The 17,557-nt window shown below is 40.5% G+C and overlaps 1 protein-coding gene across 1 annotated transcript in view; it reads left to right on the top strand.

Moving 5' to 3' along the window:
* Positions 1-3,305: 3,305 nt before the first annotated feature.
* The window catches only part of zswim6 (zinc finger, SWIM-type containing 6), a 42,472-nt gene continuing 28,220 nt past the window's right edge, over positions 3,306-17,557 (top strand). Inside the window, exon 1 of the mRNA XM_054612096.1 lies at positions 3,306-3,738. Within this exon, the coding sequence (XP_054468071.1) occupies positions 3,306-3,738 (433 nt within the window). The remainder of the gene's footprint in view (positions 3,739-17,557) is intronic.

The following is a 17,557-nucleotide window of genomic DNA, read 5'->3' as shown; positions in this document are numbered from 1 at the left end:
AGCAGGCAGATGTTCTAAGCTGATAAACCTGCTACCTGCCCTACAACAAACAGCAGAGAACCAATGTTAAGGGATCACTAGTGAAAAGAGAAAAGAGTGGAACATCTAGCTGCTAAAAAGAAAGATACTTCCTAAAAAGGTTGGAGGAGATCCAAACCAGAGCTAAAAGGAAAGTAAACACGACAAAATTAATGTTTAATGCAGGTGTGGAAGAAGTGATCCTTAACTGTGAAAATACTCCATTACAAGTAAAAGTCTTGCATGGAAAACATTACCTAATACAAAAAGTATTCTCAGCAAAATGTACTTAAAGTATCAAAATGTAAGATTATAAAGAGTGCTTTGGAGTAGTATTATAAAGTAGCATCAAATGGAAAGACTTGATTAAAGTACAATAACATTAAGTACAGTACTTCTGTCTGATAATAAAATAATACATATGCAAACATTTGTTGTTTTAATGAAATTCTTCAACATTTTGGAAAATACGTATTCACTTTTTGGCGGAGTGTTAGATGAGAGGATTCTTCTCTGACAACGAACTATCCTTGCTTCTTAAATGTAATGGAGTGAAAGAACAAGTATTCCCTCTGAATTGCAATAGACTATATGTAGCAGGAAATGAAAATACTTAAGTAAAGTACCTCTCAATTGTACTTAAGTATAATTATTGCATGTATTTACCGGTAGTTCAGTGATAATAGAATACACAACACAGGGTTTGTAATTGTTTCTCTGATCCTATTTACTTCTACATGAGCGTCCTCGCCTCAGGCCAACTGGACAGAGTCCACTGTGGATAATGGTCATGTTGTTGTTGTTGCCCAGTTGCCCTTTGGGGGCCCCAACTGCTGGATTTGTGTGTTTTAACAGCTGGTTGATTGCATTCACCTGTAGTCCCGGGTGGAAACTGGGCCCTGAACGCACTACGATTAAAAACAATGGGTTGAGTATGAAAACGCTTTGCACCGTTTAGATAGATTAGATTCAACTTTATTGTCATTGCACAGAGTACAAGTACTAGTACAAATGCAGTTTTAGCATCTAACCAGAAGTGCAAAAGAAGCAGTAAAGGTGCTGTGCAATGTGCTGTATAAATAACAGTATAAATAACAGATAAATAATAATAAAAAAAGGAAAATAACAGTATGAAAGTATAAACAGTAGGATATGAGATGCAAGATATTTATGTGGTTGATCCATCAAAAGATGCACTTTATGGTTCCCTCTGTGGATAAATATAGCTTAGTAATAGTGTTTAATGTCAATTCAAACCACATTTGTTTTAGATTAGTTTAGAAGGTACAGTACCAGTCAAAAGTGTGGACACACCTTCTCATTCTACAATGTAGAAAAAATAAAAATAAAGAAAAACCATTGAATGAGAAGGTGTGTCCAAACTTTTGACTGGTACTGTGTGTATATATATATATATATATATATATATATATATATATATATATATATATATATATACAGATATAGATATAGATATATATAGAGAGATATATATAGGGGACAAATTAAAGGAAAACCCCAAATAAAATAAAAATAAAGAAAAACAAATAAAGAAAAACCATTGAATGAGAAGGTGTGTCCAAACTTTTGACTGCTACTGTATAATTTGAAGTTTGTTTCATATTTATTCTCATTATTTTATACCCGTGTTGCCAGTGTTTTGGTAATTTGTAATAAATAATGAAATATTAAGTAAAGAAGTAAAAATAAAAACACAGTAAAGTATTGTTTACATTTTGTACAACCCAAAGTATTGACTGTAAAAATATTATTTGTGACAAAAAGGAGGTTATTAACACAATTTAACATGTTGAGAATAATCTAAATACATTTGTACTTTATGTATATTTATATTTATATATATAAGTGTTGTGTCTCTTTAAACATCTCCACAAAAACCAAAAACCATTGAATGAGAAGAAAGTGTGTCCAAACTTTTGACTGGTACTATATATATATATATATATATATATAAATAATATAATATATAATAATATAATATAAAACATGTATAATAGTAAAACATATAAAATAAAATAATAAATAATATATATATATATATATACAATGTAAAAAAAAATAATATAATATATAAATAAAGAAAAACCATTGAATGAGAAGTAAAAATAAAAACACAGTAAAGTATTGTTTACATTTTGTACAACCCAAAATATTATTTGTGACAAAAGGGAGGTTATTAACACAATTTAACATGTTGAGAATAATCTAAATACATTTGTACTTTATGTATATTTATATTTATATAAGTGTGTCTCTTTAAACATCTCCACATTCCAGAGGACCTTTAAACGTCACACGGATGAGGGCGGTGCTGCGTTCAATGACCCTCCCCCAAAACCACGAGGCTCCAGTGTTGACAGGCCGCGATCACCGCCCCGCTGCGACGCCTTTACTCCGGCTTTCCGACGAAGTAGCTCGGTTGTTTTAATCTGATAACCGTTTAGGGTGTGAATCAGCATTTGGTTGTTTTATACCCGAGTTTAAAGCTTCTTTTTGGGGCCTTGAAAGCTCGGGGATTCCTAGCATCCGGTCCTTTTTGTTAGCATCGAGCTAACCGGATAGGCCACGCCCCCTTGTTCATTTGTCAACAAAGGGGTTTGACAAGCTCAGAGGAAGCCCCGCCCATATGCTTCTGGCCAATCGTAGACGAGCTCTGAGGAAGCCCCGCCCTCATGTTTCCATAGAAGGATGCGTTGGCCAATCGTAGACGAGCTCTGAGGAAGCCCCGCCCCCATGCTTCTGGCCAATCGTAGACGAGCTCTGAGGAAGCCCCGTGTGGTGTGTCCAAACTTTTGACTGCTACTGTATAATTTAAAGTTTGTTTCATATTTATTCCTCATTATTTTATGCCCTTGTTGCCAGTGTTTTGGTAATTTGTAATAAATAATAAAAATATTAAGTAAAGAAGTAAAGATAAAAACACAGTAAAGTATTTTTAGTATATTTTACTGTGTTTTTGTTTACATTTTGTACAACCTTGTCATTGTCGAGCTCTGAGGAAGCCCCGCCCATATGCTTCCATAAACAGCCGCTCTGGCCAATCGTAGACGAGCTCTGAGGAAGCCCCGCCCCCATGTTTCCATAGAAGGATGCGTTGGCCAATCGTAGACGAGCTCTGAGGAAGCCCCGCCCCCATGCTTCCATAAACAGCCGCTCTGGCCAATCAGAGGCGACACCACGCCGTGGGTTGCCTCTCCCCGTCCCCCCGTCCCCCTCGTTCATATGCTGCGTTGACTTCCTCCGTCCCCCGTTAAAGCGGAGCTATCATGGCGGAGCGTGTGCAGCAGCCACCGGCCAAGCGGCTCTGCTGTCGACCGGGATACAACGCAGCTTGCAGGCAGGGCCAGCGGGCCGCGGGGGCTCCGTGCGGCGGCTCCGGTGCCGCGCAGGGCGACGCGACCCAGACGCGGCAACCGGAGACGCTTCTGGACATCGCGGCGCGGCGCGTTGCGGAAAAGTGGCCGTTCCAGCGGGTAGAGGAGCGCTTCGAGCGGATCCCGGAGCCCGTTCAGAGGCGCATCGTGTACTGGTCGTTCCCGAGGAGCGAACGGGAGATCTGCATGTATTCATCGTTCAACACCGGCGGGGAGGAGATGGGGAGTAGCGGCGGCGGGGAGAGCGGCGAAGAGACGCGGCTGCCTTTCCGACGCGGCATCGCGCTGCTGGAGGGCGGCTGTGTGGACTGCGTGCTGCAAGTCGGTGAGTGGTGCAAGCATATGCATGGGTAGTAATAAAAACAACAATGTGAGGAGCATTATGCATTCAATTTGGAGTGATGGAGGTGGATGTGTGGCAACAAAAGAGTCAGATCAGTCAGGCGGCAGAGGAGAGCCCACAATGGGGGCTTTAAATCTGTGCATGAATGGGAATGTGTGACTGGGGCATTTAAATCCTGTTGTGCTTGGGGGGGGTAGTTTGAATGTAAAATGTAGGGTACAAAGCCTGGAAGAAATCCTGTAATTGCGTTGAAAATCAAGCTGTGGCTTCAACAAAAGAATCCCCCACATGTTTTCACATCTCAACACCACCAGACTTCACTGAGAAACTTCCAGTGGGATAAAGATAAATAAGCATATCTAATGTCTGCTGAGGGGTTCATAAATTAGGCTAATGTGAGATTATGGAAGCTGGTGTTGGGGTCAAGTGGTTCATGTGTTCTTAACCTCAATAATATGTTGAATTACTTGAGTTAAAGTGAAAACATTCTGGCTTTAACGCTCTTTTTTTAAGCTTTAAAATCTCTATTTTTTTGCTATATGATGACATAAGGTGGTAGTTTTGCTATCCAGAAACAGATCTTTTAAAAAAAGTAATTGTTAAATGCTTTAAAATCACATTTGTTTTGCTATATGATAACATTAGGTGGTAGTTTTGCTATATGGTGACATTAGGTGGTAGTTTTGCTATATGATGACATTAGGTGGTAGTTTTGCTATATGGTGACATTAGGTGGTAGTTTTGCTATATGGTGACATTAGGTGGTAGTTTTGCTATATGGTGACATTAGGTGGTAGTTTTGTTTATCCAGAAACAGATCTTTTAAAAAAAGTAATTGTTAAATGTTAAAGTATTGGGTAATAAGGGAAGTGCTGGGTTGGGTGTCAACTGACACACATTGCATTTGAATGAGTTGTTCTGTGTGTGGCATGGTTCAGATGCTTGTTTATGCATGTTGTGTCTCTGTCGGCTCACATAGTTGTGTTTGATCAGCAGCTAATAAACTTGAAGTACTGAGTTGGAGAGCAGTCAAAAATGCAGTCTCACAGTATCGTTGTTATATATTTAGATGGAGGGCATCTACGGTGTGTCATTACTGGAATGCAGAGAATAACCATTACGGAAGTCAACGTGCTCTCTTTCCAGTTATCGTACGTCAGCTTGTTTAAAACCCACCGAAAGGAGATTCTTTTTTTCTGAGTGAAACAGGAACAGACACCTGTGTGATAAACTGACAGCTGCATGTGTAACTTCACTCCACCAGCAACAACATAAACGACTGTAACATTTGGTTTTAAGTCCATTTATTTGGTATTTTCCATGTTCCCAGGCCCCTCTTTGAGATTTTAATTACCCAGCACACATATCAAATGCCCAGCATTCCCATTGTGAGCTTGGCACTTTGTTCCTATTTTCATGTTCATTTGTGTCTTTCAAGCTTCCTGTCGCCTCCAAAAGGGGAGGCAAACAAAAGCATCTTTTCACTCCCTTGTTAAGTAGAGGAGATTTGGGAAAGGAGGAAGCGTATTGAGCACAACGGTTCTCTTAAATGGGCCACGATTCACACCAGTTTGCGGCCAATTGGTTCGCGTTTGTGTCCTTTTTTTGGTGTGTATGTGTAATTAACAACACGTTAAAGGGATAGTTTTTAGTTGGCAGTGTTTATTAACAATGCACGGTTCAGCCTGGAGTCTCTGGTTGTGTCTGTCACCTGTGAGTGGACTCAGACTGGGGACACCTTCTCAGAGAGCGTCGAGGACGGTAATCCCATTACTCTGCATGGTTAATTTGAGTCGTAATGCAATCTGAACACTTGAGTGGCTGCATGACACGTCCCTTTCTCCTCCCCGCCCCCTCTTTTAAATGCAAGTGGGCTTTGTGAAGGGCCACAGGGAATACACACACACACACACACACACACACACACACACACACACACACACACACACACACACACACACACACACACACACACACACACACACACACCAGCACCAGCCTCTGTCCTGCCAAAATAAGACTGCTATGTATTCCCAGATATTGGGAAACGTTTCTGCAGGGAAGAAACTGAATCTGGGTTGTTATTCAGGAGAGTGAGGGGAGGCTCGATCGGCATGCTTACAAAGAGGAATAACAGTAGAATAACACACACACACACACACACACACACACACACACACACACACACACACACACACACACACACACACACACACACAGAGGGGAGGGTTTCTTTCTTGGCTGATTGCACCCCAGCCTGGAATTTGCTGGAAAAATAGAGCCAAGAAGTGATAAATAAAAGATGTAATCTCCCCACGTGTGGGCTGAACCAGAGGAGGGAGGTTTTCTCTCGCAGCAGACCTTGAGGAAATGAATTGGCACACATATCCCGCAGACCCACTTCGTGCTCCACAACAAACCCTCGCTGCTAATCAGCGCACAGATAAAGGCGGCCATTTTTTTCTTACTAGAGCAAACACTGCAGCTTCTCGAGGTTAGAGTTGAGGGCTGCTTTATTCCCCCTCCGGTTGTAGCCAATATCATAGTTGGTGGTGCTGTTATTGAGCTGCGAGGTGGACTACCAACACCAAAGAAATAACTGAAGTGTGCTTCTACTCCAAATACGCTCCAGGCCGCGGCGATTTAATACCAAACAATAATAAAAGTGTCCAGAGCCGAATATAATCTTTTAAACCATTTTGAAGCACAAATACAAATAATTTGATGGTTCCAGCTTCTCGCGTGAGAATTTCCTGCTTTTCCTGGTTTTAAATTAGAGCAAATTGAATAATTGGGGGTTTTGGGCTGTTGCTCGAACAAACAACCTTGAGCTCTAGGACACACTTTTCTGATGTTTTATGAACCAAACAGTTAAAGAAGATAATCCTCAGATTAATCTATAATAAATAATAATTCTCTGCTTTGTTCCTGCTTGTTAACATGCACCAACTCAAAAACCAAACATCAAAGACAGTTAAATATACAAATGCAGGTTTAGCAGTTTCAAGTATTGCTGCAGTGGCGGTACAATACAGTCATTTCTTCATAACTGGTCATTAATTGGCGCCATGCTTCCCATCAGTGATTTAATTGCCTTAAACATTTCATTGAGTAGCAAAGTCAAGGTTGTTGTGCAGACTTTTACAGATCAATGCATACAATTAGATTCGAATCAGCAGTTTTTAAAATGTATATGCAATCAATTCTGAATGCGCATGCAGTTGTATAACAAACTGTATCTTCTCTAAACAAAGCACAGACAGACAATTCAACATCCTCCATTATCTCTTCTCGCAGTGGAAGACGAGCTGCTCTGGTGTGAAGTCATTTTGCAGTTGAGTTTCATGCAGAGAAGCAGCTGAGAACACCAAAGCCTGTTGTCTAATTCGGTTTGCACTCGGGTCAGAAAGCAGAGATGCATCCTGTGTGTAGAAACGGCAGCTTTCTACAAAGACTTCTGGATTTATTACAGATATTTCAATCTGGACCAAACTAGTGCATCAACAGAAAAAACAGCATTTCATAGTAAGACTTCCTGGATGTTCTCATTTAGACAAAGTTCCAGTAATGTGGTCGGTAAAAGAGGCCTGACTTCTTATTCATGAACACTTTTGAAATCCAAAACATGACACTGATTGTGAAACTTAAAAAAAAAAAAAAAAAAAGAAGGTCTAACACAGTGTCAGAAGTTGCTTTATCTCTGTCCTCGATGAATCAGGGTTTCACTTGGAACGTGGCGTGGTTTCTGCTCACACGCTGCAGTGCATGTTGAGGTGTTCGTGTGAGCTGAAGTATAGGCTACGGCTACATGTTAAAGTACAGGCTGCAGTGTTTATGTGTGCACCAGGCATGGTTAGCTGCAACCGCTTGGTCAAAACAACCTTCAAAATGTAGGGGGAAAATCATAGATGTAAATGAAAGAGCATCATCACGTTAACCATGGTAACCGTGCTTTCTATATACGGTGGGAAAACATGTGCTGTAATATGTTTGCTGCCTGCGTTACCCGGTTATTAGGTCGCGTGTAAGCTGCTTGCACTCTACAAGAGGTCACGTTCATACCTTCACACTCTTCAGAGGCTCTTCTCTCTTTGACTGATCTCATGTTAATGTGCTTCCAGCAGCAGTATCAGGTCAAAGGTCATTGAAACATCAATGCCGTTAGAATGCGGGGTTTGTTATTGATGGGGAAATGAGAATCCCTCCGTCTTCATCTTTCTTTTTTATTCGACCAACCAGGAATTAAGGAACTGGGCAATGCTAATGATTATTCTCTTTATTAATTGAGTAATGTCGGGTCTGAAAATAGTGTTATATGTCCATTGGAGTGTTCAGTATTTAGTTTGCTTGTTTTGTCCAACAAACACGCCAAAACCCCAATATATTCAATACTACAATGGAAGACAGGAAAATCCATAAAATATTCACATTTGAGAAACAACAACCTGTAATATTTTGGCTTTAAAATGACTTGTAGCTTATTTTGCCAAAGTTTAACCATTGATTATTTGTTTCTCAGTGATCAGAACATGATATTCTGTTGATCTACTATCATTTAAGAGAGGTCTATCGATTTCTGCTTAGAAATTATAGAAAAAGACACCCGTGTATTTGATCAAAAGTATCAAAGTAATCCATTGATAGTTTTCCTCATACCAATGAGTAAACTGCAAACAGGAACTGCTAATAGCTAATAGGCATACTTTAAATCTGCCAGAATGTAAACAAACGTAAGTTAAAATGGCTGCCTTTACTCTCTTGAGAGTAGAATAGTTTTGGATGGAGTTGTGTCCCAACTCACTGACTCCTATTTACAGCCACAAAACCCCCAAATTATGGGAGTTGTAGTTCCGAAACTCAAAGCATGCATTTTCTGTCTGGGATACTTTTTCCACAGCCCAACTTATTAAAATTTAGCTTCCCCCTGAAATGTTTTTTCCATGGTGTACATCAACATTACTGTCATTTTGTACACTAAAGTGCAGAATTTGAGACTCAGTCCTCAAGTCTGTCACAGGCCTGTTGCTTCACAGACGGGCCGCTGATGGTCTGTTGTAACTGCAGTCTGTGGATTCTTGGTCTATAAGTGTGTTTCTGTAGTTTTCTGTGCTCAGACGTTGGGTTTGGTTCTGCTGGCAGCGCCACACGTAGTGACCACACAGTGAAGTCTCTCTCTCTCTCTCTCTATCGGGTCTCTGGTGAACGTCTGTCATCACAGGAATGAGACCGAGTCAACACCAGAATCTTTGCCAGCTCGGTCCTGAAAAGGACGTTCTGGCTCAACGACCATCCACTGAGGAGCAGTGTCCTAAGACAAGTGTTTAAAAGCACTCAGTACAAATACCACAATCTAGAAGTGCTCCAGTACAAGTAAAAGCCCTTCATTCAAAACCCTACTCACAGTAAAGGTATTATCAGCAGAAAGTACATGAAGTATCAACAGTTAAAGTACTCAGTGTGCAGTAAAATGTGCACTATGACTATGTATATGTTACATTATTCTATTATGATTACATTTTGGATAGGGTTAAGTTCTGATGCATACATTTGTATTTATTCTTTTGACTTTTTTCTAGTTTTGAACGTTTTTGTTCAGTTATTTAAATTAAACTAAGAAGTTTAGAAGGAAAATGATCTCTAGGTGGAACTCAAAACATCTCACACACCTGAAACGAGACTCTAGAGCTTCTAAATGCTCCACTATGTTCACCAGCTCGTTGTTAACTCTATCTAACTGCAGTGAGTCTGAAAAGAGAACATTATTATCAAAATATTGATAATCGCCTCCTCAGCTAAATCTCAGATATTGTGACACAGTATGTATTTATACACTTGACTGCTGAACTCAGCATATTGAATTAAACTTGATCCAAGCATATCAACGCACAATTTGTGTTTATCACACACACACACACACACACACACACACACACACACACACACACACACACACACACACACACACACACACACACACACACACACACACACACACACACACACACACACACACACACACATGAAGCCTCAGGCCTTTCTGTGTACACACTGATTACTGCCGGCTCGCCCTCTCATCTGCAATTTTATGAAGAATCAATGAGTCCGCGCACACCTATTGAATGATGCAAATCTTTATAAGTTTGCTGAGCTACACACACACACACACACACACACACACACACACACACACACACACACACACACACACATATATGCATATATACATACACGCCACGCTCAGCCTTGCAGGTTGTTGATCAGCATTAATGGTGTATGCATAGCACCTCAATATGCCTCTGCTTTGCAAGATCAATTTTCATTGGAGCTACATCGGGCGCACGCTTTGAAACCAACGCTTGGCTGCATTTCACAGAGACCAGTCGCTGGCTCAAGCTGACACTTTTGACAAATGGTTTTTCACTACAGTGACCATACTCGTATCAAATTAAGGACGGAGGCAGTGGGTGTTAAAGTCCTACAACTGGGTCAGTCTTTAGTTTTTTCTGTTGCTGGTGGTTGAAGTGTTGGTGTTATTTTCCAGGTCAGTGGCGAAACACCACGAGAAATGGAGCTACGTTTTTTCTTTTCTGTTCCCACACAGGTTAACAATTGGTTTATGTAGTTCAAAACATGTTTATTTTGGAGAATAAGACTTTAAAGAAAATGGGTTTTTTTTACCAAACAAATGCCATCAAAATGGCAGATGCTTTTGTACATATTTCAAATTTCTGATGTGAAAAACAGCCCACAGATACATAGGTTGTTTTATCATTCAAACAGGAGGGAATAGTGCATTTGTTGGGGACTATTTTCTGTGGCGGATTAATCAAAATTTGGTGCTCTAGTGAGTATTTGTGGCAGCAGGTAGCTGTATGAGCGATTGAGTCAGAATAAACTACAGTATGTGTGTTCATGGGGATGAAAGAGCAACAGTGAGGCTCTGTGTGTTTTAATGGACTTCTATGGAACAGAGGAAGAAGATACATGGGGCTAATATAAGAAGGTTTCCACGGGGATTCATTGACAAGATGAATAATACAGAATATTACCAACATTATCCGTTAAGGTTGGTTAGTATCTAAAATGTGCTCATAATCTCTGGTCACAGCTGCTCCAGACTGGTTTAGCTTTCTCTCCACATCCATCCACGTCTCCCCCGATCTGTATTCCTCTGCCGTGTCCCTTCATCATTAACCTTCAACTCGAGGGAGAGGAGAGGCGGAGGAGGAGCATGGAGGCGGGTGGAGGAGGGGGGGAACTAGTTTACCTTCGGCTGCACTCAATAGATCCCGTTTTTTCCTCATCTTTTTTCTTCTTAGACAGTAAATATTGCTGCTGTCGCCAATGTAAACAACTAGTGTTTATAAAGATAGGGCTGCGTCTAACTATTGCTTTCATGTTCCATTAATCTGCCAATTAATGATTCTTTTCATTTCGTGTCAGAAAATGGTGACCATCACCGTTTTCTAAAGCCAAAGATGACGTATACAAATATCTTGTTTGGTCCCACTAAAGTCCCTAAAATCCCAGAATATTTAGGTTTTAGAGCTGCAATGATTGGTTAATCAATTCAAACTCATTGAACTATTTTGATAACTAATTAATAGTTGTCGGAATTTTTCAAACAAAAATGCCAAACACTCACTGGTTCAAGTTCTCTCAAATGAATAATTGATCATTTTCTTTGTCCTATGTGACCAAAAACTGTTTATATTTAGTTTTTTTGTTGATGGTCAAATAAATCAAGCAATATGTATACATTATCTTATGCTGATGGATATGGTCATTTTCCACGACTTTTAGCAACAAAACAACAAACTGATAATGTAAATTTCCGTAGTTGCAGCCTTAGTCAGGTTAACTATCACATTAGATAAAGAATGCAGTAAATTGAGAATCAGGAGTCGAGGAATGTTTGACATTTCTGCTTGAAAATGTACTTAAATTCTGCCAATTTAAGTCTGTGGATCCTCTAATTGATTTAGTAGTTTCAGCTCTAGAAACACTTTGATTCTCCTCGGAGACAGCAGTGGGGTGGTCTCTTTTCTTTGTGGCTGTCTGGGGAGTTTTCCTTCAACCCCAGTCTGTCTCAGCAAGTCAAAGCCTGCCGCTGTCCTCGCCTCATGGGAACGCCGGGCCTCATGGGGGGGGGTTGGTCTCCAAAGAGGAGCGCCCTTCGGACCTCCGCTGCTGTGCAAACAGAGAGCGCTTTAGTTAACAACAGGTGAAGTGCTTTGGGCATTTCAAACACCAGCACTGCTCAAGATTTTCTCGAGGTCGTCGTCGACACACTGCCTGCTCTCGATCTTTTTAAATCGTCGTGGAAAAGAGGCTGAAGTCGCAGAGAGAGGAATGTTTTCTGTGGTGAATGTGGAATGAGAAGCTTTTGTCTTCGTAGAGCAGGCGACCCGAGTGTGGAGCAGAAGCTGCTTATGAGCACTGCTTACCTTCTAATGGGAACTTAAAGGTGCCATCCATCAGAAGCTGTTAGCTTATAGCCTAAAGCCAGAGCATGATGAATGAAGACTGATGGTCCTCCTCTCCTCTCTGTCTTCTCCTCAGACAAACAAACAGGGGAGCAGTTGTATTAGAACTGACTTCCAGTTCTCTATTTTCGTGTGCTATAGATCTGAAATAAGATCTGTCTTTAACACAAGCAACACCTTATTCTAAGATGTATAATAGGTCAGTAAAACCCCCCTGGTGAATTTAGAAGCTTTTACGTGTCTCAAAAAAGTGTCTAAATGAGACAACTAAACGTCCACACTCCATTACATTACATTACATTACAGTCATTTAGCAGACGCTTTTATCCAAAGCGACTTAGTGTATAAGTGTATTCAACATAGGTATTCAAGAGAACTACTAGTCACCAGAAGTCGTAAGTGCATCTCCTTTCTTAAATAGCATCTAAGAGCACTAGAGCACTAGTCCTCCTTTTAGTTTAGCAGTGTTGACGTGAAGTCATGTGACCATGCTGTAGTTCCTTTATAGCCCAACGATATCTTTGTACTTAAGATTAATTTATGTATTAAGTATTATAATTGCTCGTTTGCCTCTTAGCTTATTTTCTGCAACCAGAATGACGTCCTGTTCGACTACAAAACAAACGTAGTCACTGCTGAGTCAAGGTGCAGCTGGTACAAGTCTTAATCACAATATTGACATATCATCTCTTGAGTTGATAAAGTGAACTTGTTATTTGAACATCCAGCCGTCACAGAGCAACATGATCATTCACTAGGAGTCATGTTTGTGTTGACCTGATGACTATAAGTCCAATATTTACTGTCTTTTAGCTCAGTTTTTGGTCTCCACCACCTTTTTGAGGGAAATGTCTGTGTCTTTAGCTGCTAGATGCATCACTACGTTCATCAGCTAGTCTTAAACTGTGTCTGTCTGCTGTTTGATGCTGAATATGTAGTGTACAGTGGCTTTTTACAGCTTTTTCACTGAAAACAAGCGTTTAGAGTGAACCAGAAGAGTACATTTGTGGTTGTTGGTTGGACTGATAAACAACGAGCTGAAACTCACTTTGATGCTCTGTAAGGCCGAGAGAAGTTGCAAATTAGGGCCAACTAGCTTCCTAAGCAACACAAACAAAAAAAGCACAATGGGTTTTCCTAAATATTTAAGAATGTAAAGGGACAGATGTTTTAAATTCCTAATGGTACATAAGAAAGGCTATGTGAGCTTGTTAAAAGCAGCGTAAACTGTGAAAGACTCTCAGGTGTCAGTCATAAGTTGCCATGGGAAAGTTTAGAGGTGATTCATTCTATAAATCTATCACAAACAAGAACACTTTGCCTTCCTTTGAGAGTCAAAATTCTTAAGTTCTTTAATTGCTTAAACAAAACCTGGAAGATTCGTATTCCAACCTGCCTCCATGTGAACCTGCTCTGCCAGATAACGCTCCTGCCATCTGCCCTCGGTATCTATACGCCTGAGCTTGTTAAACCCAGGGAAGTGAAATCACCATCCCCGTTTGCTTAGCCAAATTTACCAAGTGCCCCAGTCTATGTGTGTGTCACATAATGTAAACCCATTGACTGCGACCCGGCTCTGTTGTCACGGGACCTATAACCATCCACTTCCTGCCTGCCTTCCTGCCTCCGCTCATCATCATCCTCCTGTCTGGTTTCAGTTTATTATTCTGTCTATTATTATTTTATTTTTTTTGTTGCACCGCTGTCTGTCTCTTGTAATAACAAGCGTATGATCTCGTTCTCCTGGTCCAGCTGTATCTGCAGGCCTCTCCCAGACCTGCAGCATAGCTTTCTGACTCATAGACGTGTCGCTGCGCTTTCAGGTGGATGCCCGGAAGCTTCAACAGATACAGCGTTGTTGAAATATGGACGAGTAGAACCTGGTTTTAAAGGTGCATCCCGAAACCATTTGTATTTATCCATAGTCTAAACACTTCCGGGCAAACTGTCGCACAACAATTTCCTCACGACTTTATCAGTTGATAGTCATTACAGCTGAAAGAATGAATCACTGAATATGTTTGATAAGGGACGTGTAAGCGCCACTTTTCAAGAAACAAATGTCAATATTATAATTTTTAGCAGATTAAAACATCGTGTAAATGCAGTCGTTCACCGCTATCTTGTTCCAGCTTCTCATTTGTTAGGATTTGCTGCTTTTCTTTGTCTCATGTAATAATAAACAATAAACTGAATATCTGTGGGTTCTGGACAGTTGGTCGGACAAAACAAGCAATATGAAGATAATGGATTAATGCTTTTTTGTGATACTTTATAGACTGTAGGACTCCCAAAATCCCAAAGTGAATTCATTTAAGCTGCAGATAAAAACAAAACATAAACTGTAGCTTCTGCCTGCTGTGAGATCCACAAGTTACAGAATCTGTGATTGGATGTTTCTCGCCGAATTGCACCTTGTGAGTCATAGTTAACGTCTCCGCTGTTGTTTTCATGTGCACAGGCTTGTACTTGTACATTTTCTGACGCAATATTTCATATTTTGAGCTTTTGTTATTGAGAGAGTTTCATGATAATCAGAGTTCTAGAAAAGCTTCAACTGTCTGTCACAGACCCAGGGTCATCCGAAATAATTACTCCCACTTTGCAATTGTGTTAGACGTCCCTGCCTATATTTTGAAAAGCACCACCTTTCAAACTCTATGTCCCCGGTAACACAGGTTCTCTTGCAAATATTTGAATTATAAATATGTCCTCCTTCCACAGACTGAATAGTTGTCTGTAGGACAAGGAAACTAACCCGTTGAGTGCCACTTTGAATGGAGGAAATAATCTGCAGATAATTAAGATAATTGTCAGTTGCAGCCCTAATGATGATAAAGTATGACTATCAGCTTGTCTGTCTATCGCTTTAAATAAAACCAGTCGCTCAACAAAACCCTCACACGCCACAGAGGTGACACAAGCTGCCACAAGCCCTGCATGCTGAGCCGGTATGTTTCCGGGGTATGCCTGGCATGCGCCTACAAGTTGAGTCATTGTTTTCATCTGTTAAAAGATGAGTAATGTCGTTACGCGTGATGGAAACGGGATGCACTCGAGCAGCGTATCGACCGGGCTTTAATGCAGTTAGCAGCAGGGAGGGGCTCTGGTGGTTAGAGGAGGAGGAGGAGGAGGAGGAGGAGGAGGAGGATCATCAGAAGTATACAAGTAGTATCAGCAGTAAAAGTACTCATTATGCAGTAAAAAAAGGTTGTGATTGGTATATTATTCCATATAAGATTGTTAATACTGAGCCAGAGCTTCTTTATCTACTTTATAGACACTTAGCTAGTTTAGTCCAGTGGTTCCCAACCTAGGGGCCGGGCCCCTCCAAAGGGTCACCAGATAAATATGAGGGGTGTTGGGATGACTGAAGGGAGAGAGTTCAGAGAAATTTCCGATACACAAATTAGCATTCATTTTGGGGACTTTTTTTTTTCTCTAATCAATGCTTTTTTTAGTGAGATAATTTTACCACTTTGGGCCTCCGAACAGAAGGGTTGCACCTAATGGTTATTTACATCATCGTTTAATATTAAACATTCAAAATCAGTAAAATATGTTGGTATGCCATTCATAGTGGTATATGCCGCCATATAGATAGATAGATAGATAGATAGATAGATAGATAGATAGATAGATAGATAGATAGATAGATAGATAGATAGATAGATAGATAGATCTGGTCTGGTTTTCTATTGACTGATCACTGCAGCTCTGCTCTTCAGTAGCTAGTAGCTGTCATATATATTTGCGTCTGAAATGCAGTGAAGTACAAGTATAAAGTAAATGGAGATATATTCAAGCAAGGTACCCCAATGTTATACTTAATCTACTTAGTTACTCTCCATCATGACGTCACTTGACTCCCCAGCAGAGAGAGAAATGAAGATGAATGTTTCAGTCTGAGCGGTCCGTTGGGTTTATCAGAATCAAAACTCAGTTTTGTGTTTTTGTGAAACGCTCAGTGATGATGGAGGAGTGATAGAAACGGCGAGGCGTCATGACGAATCACATGGTGGCAGCTGAACAGGAAGCATCTCCAGCTGGTAAATGAGATGCAGTGAGGAGAAGAGTAGGCTGGCTGGTTGAAGGTGTTCAGACGGAAAGCGAGTCGAGATAAAAGTGAAGCGACAGAAACCCCCAAAATACCCGAGAGCACAAAGAGAGAGCGGGTTGATTGGCAGCGATGATTGTAGCGTTGTTTATCTTTCAGACCAGTCACTCATCCGTTCCCCAGAAACGTTGAGCAAGCTGTACCGCCGGTTTAACACATATAGAAAAGAGGAGGTTGAGGGTGTGTGATTCTGGTTTGATGCTCTGCCATGATATGATGCGGCCTGCATCCTGTTTTGACAATGCGGGGGCCCCTCCCCCTCCGTGACGCCGTGAAGGAAACTATTCTTTCCTCTTTCAGACGTTGTGACGTGACGCTGACAGTTAAACGGTTTCTCTCCGTCGGCTGCAGATAAAGACATGTCCAGGTAATGTTGTTGGGCTAGTTGTTCAACACGCATACATGCTTGATACAAGCACACTTGATTTCTTTTATCAGTTCTTCCAAACTGGTTTTAAAGTAGAGTGTTGGATTATTCACAGTAAGCTGGATCTTGATTAAAGCTGATTAATCAATTAGTCATTCATCAGCAACTAGTTTTTGTGGTTCTAGCTTCTCACATGTGAGAATTCGCTTCTACCACACGTTTGAGATCTGCTTCTTTTTTCCTCTGACCATCGCTGAAGGTCCCTTTACAAAAATAGATCGGGTGATTTGGGTGAAGTGGGAAATGAGTCACATCTTCCTCTGTACTTCACAAATGATGATGATTTAAGAGAGTACATGTTCCAAGAGATGACTCGACAAAAGCCTGAAATATTCTGCTGTCCGGTTGAGCAAAATATTAGATTGTTTTTTATTTTACGTGTTTTCAGTTGGTCTCAAAAGCCTTAAAAAGACTGCAAGATAGAATATGTTTAATTACTACTTTTTCTGATTTGTCCTGTGGCGCATAATAAACGTTTTATGAAATGAATGAGCTAAAGCATAGCTGTTTGTTTATCTTCTATAGCTGGACTTTCTTTGTTGTTTGAAATTGTGAACGTGGCACTCTGATCCTGGTTTGCATAAATCATGGTGTATATTAAAATGAATTACACAATGATACACAATTTCATTAATTTATTCATATTTTATTCTCAAATTTGTCAGGTTTTGGACTATTAATCAGACGTCACTTTGTTAGATAGAGCCAAGATAGAGATAAACGATCTTTAGCTGCGACCCTAAAGAGCACACTGTTCTTCACAATGACTCA

The sequence above is a fragment of the Anoplopoma fimbria genome, chromosome 14 (assembly GCF_027596085.1).
Source record: "Anoplopoma fimbria isolate UVic2021 breed Golden Eagle Sablefish chromosome 14, Afim_UVic_2022, whole genome shotgun sequence".
NCBI classification, from domain to species: domain Eukaryota; kingdom Metazoa; phylum Chordata; class Actinopteri; order Perciformes; family Anoplopomatidae; genus Anoplopoma; species Anoplopoma fimbria.
The sequence above is the reverse complement of the archived record's forward strand: the minus strand, read 5'-3'. Positions and strand labels throughout refer to the sequence as shown.